This window comes from Crocuta crocuta, unplaced genomic scaffold, assembly GCF_008692635.1.
Source record: "Crocuta crocuta isolate KB4526 unplaced genomic scaffold, BGI_CrCroc_1.0 scaffold1133, whole genome shotgun sequence".
NCBI classification, from domain to species: Eukaryota; Metazoa; Chordata; class Mammalia; order Carnivora; family Hyaenidae; genus Crocuta; species Crocuta crocuta.
In genome coordinates, this window is record NW_027530366.1 from 1,249,982 (window position 1) to 1,260,608 (window position 10,627).

The following is a 10,627-nucleotide window of genomic DNA, read 5'->3' on the forward strand; positions in this document are numbered from 1 at the left end:
CTATAAGTGGTGGAAGAAGAGTTTTCTAAAGGGATTTCAAAGACAAGATTCATTCTGTACATTATAAATGGAAAGAAGTTGTGCTTTACAAAGATGAAATATAGAGAAGAAACCCACATTCTGAGTGTGAAAGCACCCCCTATTCCTAAAAGGAAGCTGCTTCTGGTGGTGAAGGGGTGTGGGGTTTAATTCAATGCTTTCAACCTTAGGATTTTCCTAAAAACAATCAGGTTCCAATATAGGCTGATGTGATCAGATTGTCCAAATCAGAGAGTGGCAATACTTCCTATTACATGTTGTCAGCATTCACATTTGTTTTCTGTGGATGGCCATGCAATTATCCTGATATGGCAGTTTTAAATCTTGCATTTTAGTTCTAAAAAGAAATTACAAAAACTTTTGGCATGACACTTTGGTTGTATGTTTGGTTTCATTACCGATTTTAATATTTGCTGTAATCATACAGCTTTTGTGTCTTTGAAGAGAAAGCAGAGGGTTGGAGTCCCAGCACTCTAAATAGTATCTATCCTTGTCATCTCTCCGAGCAGCTGGGATACTTGTCATTGCACAGGAAGCATCCCTCACAGTCACAACACCAAAAGAAGATGCTAAAAGTGAAGATGACTGTATATAGGAAACTGTATGCAAAGGGGGCATTAGCTATCTGCCAAACGGGAAGAAATATTTGATTTGCTTGCTGGGTCAGTACCAAGGATAGCATCTCAAGCTGGAGTTCCGCTGAATAACACAGAGGTTACTCTGTAAATCAAGTGACTGCTACAGATAGATAGCTACTTATTTTTGCTTTGGTTTGCATGTTTGTCCCCTGGCAAGCCATACGGCTCAATACTAAATAGTGATATTTCATCTTCCTCCTTTTGTTTCTTCTTGTACTGCAGGCCAGTAATTATGCTCATGTCTTACAACTCATGTGGAGAAACATGGAAGAGAAAAGGGCAGTGATCCAGGAGCATGGTTAGAGGCACAGTCTTCAGTTTAAAAGTGAAAATATTTTCCCTCTGAGCAAATGAGGAGGAAACACTGCTTCTCTCTGGGGGGAAAAGGGATGCTGATAAGCAGAGATAGACACCTGCAGCCAAGTGGGAACAGATAATCATCTCCTCAGTTCAGACCTGTGACTAAGCAAAAGAGATGGTGATCTCCTTTAATGCCACCAGGGCACCTTACTTATGAAATGTATTTCCCACTCTCTGAAATGAGGGTTTTTGTCATTTTAATGAGGACACCAGTCTTTACTTTCACACACTTAATATTAATTGGGCCCATTTCTGAAGTTGGAGTTCTTTGTACATTGCCAGAACATTGAAAAGTTCAATAATACCTTTTAATAATATGTTTGAGTAGGCGAATTCATCAGTCTTTATATTAAAGAGCATAGTACAGTGAATTTATTCATATGTTGCCATCATTAGTTCCCGGATGCTCCTTTTTGACTATTTCCTATATGGGAAAAATGTTTCTCTTTATGGGGATTGCCCCTCAGATCTGAAGACTGCGAGTTCATCATGGCAATATAAAAGTATGAAGGCAGCTGTGAACTCCTCTTTTTAGAGGAGCCACTCAGAGAAAAATCCCAGATATATTTTTTAAAAATAGTTTATTGTCAAGTTGGTTTCCATATAACACCCAGTGCTCATCCCCATAAGTGCCCTCATTTCCCATCACCCTCCTTCCCCTTCCATGCCCATCACCCCCCATCCCCTCTCCCCCACCCCATTAGCCCTCAGTTAGTTCTCAGCATTCAAGAGTCTCTCATGGTTTGCCTCCCTCCCTCTCCCCAACTATTTTCCCCTTTTTCTCCCTCATGGTCCTCCATTANTGTCTTTTCATGTCTTCTGCCCATTTCTTCACTGGATTATTTGTTTTTCAGGTGTGGAGTTAACAAAAGATCTGAAAGGATTTTGTGCCATTAAAAAGTTAATGGCTAAGTTTCTTCGGTGGTGCAAAGAAAACAGTAATTTTAATGGAAGTAAATTCAGAGGTTTGGCCACCTTCACAAAGCAGCATTACAAGAGATGCTTACAAAATGTACCAAATTATTGAAGGAGGATGTTTAACAAATGTATCCAAATTATAGAAGGGAAATTGTGCAACATTCCTCTCAAGGTTCATATAAAAAGTTTGAGCTGGAGTAATTCACAAAGAAAAAAAGCCAAAAAGGACAGTTTTCAAAGAAAGAGAGGGAGATGATATGAATAGTTGCAGGCCAGTTCAGACAAAATTTGAAGTGTTTCCTGACCTCCCAAAGCTTTGCTTTCCTTACCTTTACAGGTCATTGCTCCAATGAGGGTCCTGCCATTATGGATGCACCACCAAGGACTTTGTTGTTTCTCCTCTGAGATCTCTAAATTCCCCTCTGAAAGCCAGTATCTTCATTGGTCAGTTATCCCACTGCCCCTCATCACCCTGAGACTGCTCTCATTCCTTGCTAGGACCTTTAATCTCCTGAAGTGGCCTACTTCACCCAGTCCATTAATTATTTTCTGGCTAAACAGATTCCACTGAAAACTCCTAGGTACCCTGTATTCCTTCACCGTCCTGAAAACTTTTGGCCAGTCTTAACATGCCAGTTCCTAGTTCATGGCCACTTGACTCAACTTTCTCTGTACCTTATCCTGAGTTGCAGAGGACTCGTATAGAAAGTTGTGGAGCTGAGCAGTCCTGGTCAATACAGACTCATGTTGGTCCTTGATGCTGGGTCTCTTACCTCTCACTGAATTCTTCCTTTCATCCTGCCCAGGGCATTTATTCCAGGTCTGCTCCTGCCTCTTCATGGACTCATTTCCAAATCATTTCCCTAATCAAAGGTTGACCAATCTCTTGCTATATGGAAAAGCATGGGATGCATATATACTTTTAGCTTCACCTCTCTTATCTCAGAGGAAGAGGATTCTTGCCTCTATGAAGAAAACTCCACCTGAATTTGGATCACTTCCCATTCTTCTCCAGGATTCCACTTCCGTAATTACCCACAAGTACTCTTTCATTCTCAAGCATCTTCAACCTCACTCCATGGCCTCCTTCCCTTCTACTGAACAACAAACAACAACTAAACTTTAACTTTGTTACCAATTCCAGTTACCATTTATAATACTTGCATTTGCTTTTGCTCAGCACCCAACTTTTTGACCTGTGATCTGTGTCCACTTTCTCTCCTCAATGTCATATGTTCTGGCCCCTACCTCTATCACCTTATTAAAATAGTTCTTGCTCATCACTGTCCTAGATTCCTTTCTTCTTTAGAATATCTGATAATGTTGATTATTCCTACTTCTATAAATTCTTCTTATCTGCTCTATAATCCAATGTTTTTCTAGTTTTCTTCCAGCCTCTTAGACTGCTCTTTTTCTAACTCCTCTGTAGTCTCCTCTTTCTTTCCTTCACCCTTACTGTGGGTGGCCACCAAAGTTCTGTATTTAGCCTTTTACTCATCTTTCTCTCACTTGTCTTTCACTATCAGTCATTCATATTCTCCAAGCTTCAGCCAACACCTCTGTACTAGCATCTTCTATTCCTTATACTTTCTTCAACCCTGATTTCAATACAAATCTCTTAAATCTATTTCATAATTACCTACTGAAACTGATCTCATATTCTATAAATCAGTCCCATGCACTAGAACATTTCTGTCAGTGCTACTATTATGGATTTAATTTATACCCCCCCCCCAATAACTTTATGTTGAAGCCCTCAGAATGTGACCTTATTTGGAAATAGGATCTTTGCAGAGGTAATCAAGTTAAAATGAGGTCTTTCTGGTGGGCTTATGGACTTATAAGACCAGTGTACTTATAAAAAGGAGACAGGTAAACAGGGAGAATGTCATGTACACATGAAAAAAGAGATTGTGGTGATGCATCTACAAGCCAAGGAACATCAAAGACTGCCAACAAACCATCAGAAGCTGGGAGAGGCATGGAACAGATTCTCCCTCACAGCCCTCAATACGAACCCACGCTGATGACACCTTAATCTCAGACTTCTGGCCTCCAAAACTATGAGGCAATAAAACTCAGTTTGTGGTACTTTGTTGCAGTAGCCCTAGCAAACTAATACAACCACTGACGCTTCAGTCTCCCAGACTAGAAGACCTAGCCTAATCTCAGGTTCTTGGTTTTTCTTCCTCATCTATACCAAATCTGGTGTCAAAGACTTAAGTTNTAATCTCATAATATCTGTTGTGTTCTTTTCTTCCACCATTTAATCTAATTTTCTGTTACCTTTACTCTAGTCCTGGGCTTCACCATTTCATATCTAAATTCCTATAAAAGTCTCTGATAGATCTCTCTTTATCCAAAATTATTTCCTAAAATATATAATTCATGTTACTTTTACCATACTAGCACCATAATTGAGATATGTTTATAGTGCCATATTGTCGATTATGCTAAATGTAACCTTGGCTTCATGGTTCCCCATAATCTGGACCTACCTTGTCCACTCTATATTTTATCCCTCTATACCCATTATCCTATTTCCCTCTTTGAGCTCTGTTCCTTCTCCTCTCCTTCCTCCATATCAAGATATTTTCTTACTTTCCCTCTTCTCATCTAAACATGTCCATTGTTTAAGGTCCTGATTAATTTTCATTGACTGCAACTACTCTGGCCACAGTAATATCTCTTGCTCTTGCTGCATTCTAATCAGTACCTTACAGGTTAGCAGCAAATGGTATTTCTTATATTTTATGTAAATTTACCTAATTGTACCCCTATTTTCATCAGCTTATTGGATGCAGTGCTTGTTAATTAACTGATAAAACTCTTAAAGAGGGAATAATGAGAAGTGGGAGGAAGGAAAGAAGAAGATTGGATACCAAGAGAAGTGAAAACTTTGGCTAGAATAATGCAAGAGAATGAGTCAATGTTTTCCAAATGTTCTCCCTGGACCACCAGCATCTAAATCGTTTTGGATGCCTGATAAAATGCAAATTCCTGAACTCCATTACGGACCTACTTAATCAAACCCTGCAGTGCAAAAATCAGACTTTTTAAAGGTAACACAATGATTCTTATATATACCACCTCTGAGAACCACTAGTCCAAGTGGAGAAGGCAGACAAAAGATATGCTGAAAAGCAACAGCTGTTCTTAGGTTTACTGGGCACATGTACTTTCCATCATGGCCATTATTAGAATGAAACAGTTTTCCACTATCATGATTTGCTTTGATGTGATTGCCTCTTCAATACATTGCTTTGAGAACAGCAGTCCTTTCTTCCATGGCAAGAATATTTCCAGTACTGTATCACAAATGTGGGCCAGGTAATATAGAGTCTCTTGAAGAATAGAAATTTGTGGCACTCCAAGGAAAGGTAACTGAGACTGCTAGGCCAGCTTTGAACCTTACTTACTCTGGGAAGTAAAATTTAACCAGAGTATGCTATAGGCTCCTGGAATTCAAGTTTGGTAGCATGGAGAGAAACAACAACTCTGAGATCTGGCGCTTAAGCCTTTAATTGGAACCAAGTGATAACTAAAACATGTAGCTGATTTAGATAAAAACTGGTGATCCACTTACTGACTTACACTGACCAAGATTCTGCAGCTGACTACTACACAAGCAAGATAACAAAATTAGATACGATCGAGGGGAGGAAAAATGCACAAAAGTCCTTGAATTAAAATAAATTGAAACCTTCTGGGAGAAAAGCTATTTGGTAAGCTCCATTAAGTCTATTGTAGATAGCTTTATTTGACAAAGCAGCATCCTGGCATGTGGAACAGGAAAGAAAATAGCTATAAGATGATCTGTCAGGGAGTTTTCAGTCTCTAAAGGAATAAGATTCTGTGCAGTAGCCAATACAGCTTTTAACTCAAAAGAGATACAGAAGCAAAACTCAATTATATAACACTAGTAAGTGCATTTAATCTGAATCTCCCATACAACCCCCTCTCCCAATAACTCCTCAAACTCAGCAATTTATCAAGTAAATACTCAAACTTATGATCACATTCATTTCAGGATAATACTGGATTAACACTATATAATACTTCAGATCCTGAGATGGAGACAATTATATGTCAAAGATTAGTCAGCTATAAAACATCTTGGCTAAGCAATTAAATAATTTGAATAGCTCAATTCAAACTATTTAACTCTTGTTGTGTTAATGTTTTCACTATTAAACTCTTGTTTTTTTAGCTATAAGTTTATTGTATGTGTTTATAGTAATTAGTTTGCTGTTCTGAAAATGCTAACTATCTGCTGATTACAAAGGATTTATTCAGTATATATGGAGATTTATATGTTTAGGGATCTAACATGTGGCAGAAATAGAGGAAATTCAGATGTAACCTCCACAAATGCCTCTTTAAAAGTCTGAGTTGGTGGTTTTCTTTCCTTAAGAGTTTCTCTTGATGGAGTGAAGATTCTAGTACCACTCAAATGGCTATAGAGCTGCTGACTTCAATATGCAAGTACTGGAACCAAGAAGTTCTGGTTTGCATTATAATCAATAGGTTCTCTGTTTCTGTGTGTCTCTCTCACACACACACAGGCGCGCGCGCGCGCACACACACACACACACACACAGTAGGGACAGTGAACTACAATATCTCCAATGTCTCTAGCACAGTGCTTGCCATGCAATAGTTATTAAGTGAATGAATGAATTTATTTAGCCATCACAACATTCCTGTTAGATGGTTGTATAATACACTTCTTACAACTATAAAACCTGAGGCTCAGTAGGACAGAAGTCCTTTCTGTGTCAAGAAAAACAGTTTGGACTAGAACTCAGCTGCCCTAACTTTAGGTCTGATGCTTTGTCCACTATACCTTACTCACTCCTAAGATTGTCTGGAATGGCTTACCTGAAAACACTGGTTTGATATCTTAATCTCCCCTCTGGTAATTCCCTCCCTCTTGTAAGGTTTGTTATAAAATTGAAGCACTGGGGACCCACATTGTGGCCTCACACTGAAGGCCTGAGTATACTAACTATGTAAGAGCAAAAGCTTTTACCAAGATATTTGTCTGTAGACTCTGTTTGGCTCCCAATAAACTCCTAGGTAACCAGTAACCACGATAAAAGGCAGCAGATAGGTAGACTATCATATAAAATAGATATTTCCCATTAGTGGGTAGAGTCTCTTTTAACTTTGTGATTCCATAAGGAAAAATATTTAATTTATATGAAGATAAATTTATCAAAAGTATCTTTTATGATTTCTACCTTCGGAGACCTTCATCCCCAATTATATAACCAACTCCTACATTTTCCATAATTTCTTTTGCTGTTTTTTTTAAACTTTTGAATCTTAAATCCATCTGTTACTAATTTTGGTGTAAGGTATAAGTGATGTAGAGATCTAACTACTTTTGTAAATGTTTGGCTACTTATCTATTTATGTATAAGCTCTCATGATTCCTACTGTAGAACATATTATTCATAAGTTAAAATCAAATATAGAACAATGTTGCCCAAATGTCTAGCACTCCTAAGAAAACAAAGTTCACTTTCAATTAGGTAGTATGATGGAAGACTGGAGTAAATAAGAAGATCCTATAGCCACAGGGTTGATATTCAGCCACTATGTACTTAGATGGCTTTACCAATTGTTTCTCGCTGGTTCCAGACTGATGGTTTTGTACCCATATCTTACTGAGTGTTAAAAGTTTTAAAATATCCCTGCAAGCAGTTGTTAACTAAATGAAACAAAGAAGAATTATCTTTACCTGATTCCTCAGTTTCTTTTGTTTCTGTTGTTTCTTCTATTTCATCATCAGACATCTCCATTTCTTCTTCTCGCCTGATTCCCATTAATTCATCATTATGTATGTTGCGAATTTCCTAAGGTTAAAAGTTATGCCTTTTAGGTGGGAAAGCTTTGAAAATGTTGAAGAAATGAACAGAGTTAAGGATAAGATAAAGCTGAGTTTTTTGACATATGACAAAACTTCAGAGTAATCTTAAGGCAAGGGCAAACAGGCATGTTGGGGTGGAAACTGTCTCAATAGACAAAGCAGACTGTACATTCTGTCTTTCATAAGGCATTCATTCCATATACAGAGCTCTGGCCATTGATGATTCTTATATCTCTCCTATATTAGAAAGTACTGTCGGTAATAAAAGACTTCTCACCTCTTATGTGGATTTTTGGGCTTTCTTTTTAGGGTTCTGCCATTTTCACCTTCCCATGTCAAGACCTTTCATTTTGCTCCTTTCCATCCTCTTCCCTCTCCACTTACAGACTTCCTCACCAGAATTCTTAATCTAACATTTTCAAGTTTAGAAGTTAGAGCAAAAATGAGCTGTCAGGAGTGAACTTCTATCAGATCAACTCTTCAATGGATAATAACTATACTCTGAACAAAACAAAATCAGACCAAGCCAAACCCCTAACTACTTGACAGCACTGGAGAGCAAACAAAAGCAGGCATATCCTAAAGAGTTGCTGACACTTGGAAGAAGGATGTGAGTTTCTCAGTTTTTTAAGGACCGTTTAGTCTGACACCAGACCATAGTTAACACCTCAAAGGATGACTACATTTTTCATAGAAAATCTGGTCTTTATGTCCTAAAGCAATCAAGGAGAGAGCTGTAGGAAAGTGAGGAGGGGATCCCAGAAAGGAGACAACCAGAGAAAGAGAGAGAGAGAGAGAGAACCAAATTCTCTATATAATATCTGTTCAAATTTCTGCATGACTCTTGAACCATGGAAGCACAGGGCAGATTCCAAACAACACAGCTAAGTCTAAAAGAACTGACCTGATGATGGGCATGGAGGAGGGCACTAGTGGGGATGAGCACTGGGTGCTATATGGAAACCAACTTGACAATAAACTATTTAAAAAAATAATAAAGAGTTAAAAGAAAAAAAATAACTGACCTGAGATTTGAACTGCCATATAAGAGAGGGCATTTCCAGCTTAAATTCTATTAAGTAAATTGATCATTAAAACAAAAGAAACCAGGGGAGCCTGGGTGGCTCAGTCGGTTAAGCGTCTGACTTCAGCTCAGGCCATGATCTCATGGTTCGTAGGTTTGAGCCCCGCATTGGGCTCTGTGCTGACAGCTAGCTCAGAGCCTGGAGCTTGTGTTTGGATTCTCTGTCTCCCTTTCTCCCTGACCCTGCCCTGCTCGCACTGTCTCTCTCTGTCTCTCAAAAATAAATAAAAAACATTAATAAAAAAATGTAAAAAAAAAAAAACAAAAGAAACCAAAGACAACCTTGTTCAGAAGACAATAACAGAATGAACATAATAGAACACAGCAAAAACATTAAAAGCAAGATATTTATAAAATCCAGGCCCCAGATTACTTGACATACAAAGAACTGGTATGAGGTGACCCATTTTAAAAATAAAAGACAATCAACAGAGATCAAAGTTGAAATGAACCAGATAGGGCAGTTAGCAGACAAGGAGTTAAACCAGCTATTATAATTATCTCAATGATGGAAAGGAAATATGATCACAATGAACGAAAACACAGGAAATTTTGGCAGAGAAACAGAAACTTTAAAAAAGAACCAAACGGAAATTCTAAAACTGAAAAGTACAGTATCCAAAATAAAAGTAAGTGGATGAGCTTAATTCTAGAATAGAGATGGCAGAACAAAGAGAGAACTTAGAGAATACAAATTTATCCAATCTGAAGGACAGAGAGAAACTAACTGGAATCACAGAGAGAAGAGATTGAATCACTCAAAATACTTGAAGAAGAAAATAGTTGAAGATATCTCAAATATGATGAAAGGCATTAATCTATATATTCAAAGAGCTCAATAAACCCCAAGCAGGATACGTGTGAAAAAGGTTTGTCTAAAAATACCATAGTCAAATTGCTGAAAAGTAAACATAAACAGAAACTCTTTAGTTAGCTAAACTTATGGTGATAATCATTTTGCAATCTATGTAGGTCAAATCATACTGCTGAATGATGTCAAATCATACTATCTTAAACTTATACAGTACTGTATGTCAATTATATTCCTCAGTAAAGGTAGAATAGAGAAACTTAAAAGCAGCCAGGAAAACAAAAACAAAAACAAAAACAAACCTCTCTAATACATTACATACAAGGAAACAATTTGAACAGTTTGATTTCTTTCAGGAACAATATAGGCCAGAAATCAGGGGAACAAGATTTTTAAAGTGCATGAAGAAATAAAAATATCAGTTTATTCAGAATTCTGTATGCAGAGAAAAATTCTTTCAAGAATGAAGATGAATTAAATCTATTTTCAGACAAATGTAAATGCCAAGAATTTGTCATCCAAAGATTTGCAGTATAAGAAATGCAGGAGAAAGTTCAGATTGGAGGGAAGTGCTACCAGATATAAACACAGATCTTCAGGAAGGTATGAAGAACTTCGGAAATGATAGAGATCACACTGGAAAAGACACTTATTAAAAGTAAGCATGAAAACTGTACATTTTCAAGAGAACATAATCTTGTCTTAGAAGTGGTTCAACCATTTAGAGACCACTTAATGCCTATCAGAGGCTTCTCAGCACTGAGTCGAAAATTCCTTACCTAGGTTAGCCCCAATTGGGTCATAATATAGGAAATATCCAAAGCTGTCTGGTGAAAATTGGCTCAATTTAGGCAGATTATAAATATTTTAAATGGATTTCTTAATAATTAATGCTATTGTTA

The 10,627-nt window shown here is 37.5% G+C and overlaps 1 protein-coding gene across 4 annotated transcripts in view; it reads right to left on the bottom strand.

Moving 5' to 3' along the window:
- ENOX2 (ecto-NOX disulfide-thiol exchanger 2) overlaps positions 1-10,627 on the bottom strand; it is a 151,961-nt gene that overhangs the window by 16,285 nt on the left and 125,049 nt on the right. For all 4 annotated transcript variants that reach the window (XM_077766166.1, XM_077766168.1, XM_077766165.1 and 1 more), the window contains one exon: positions 7,702-7,816. In XM_077766166.1, coding sequence (XP_077622292.1) covers positions 7,702-7,816 — 115 coding nt within the window. The remainder of the gene's footprint in view (positions 1-7,701; positions 7,817-10,627) is intronic.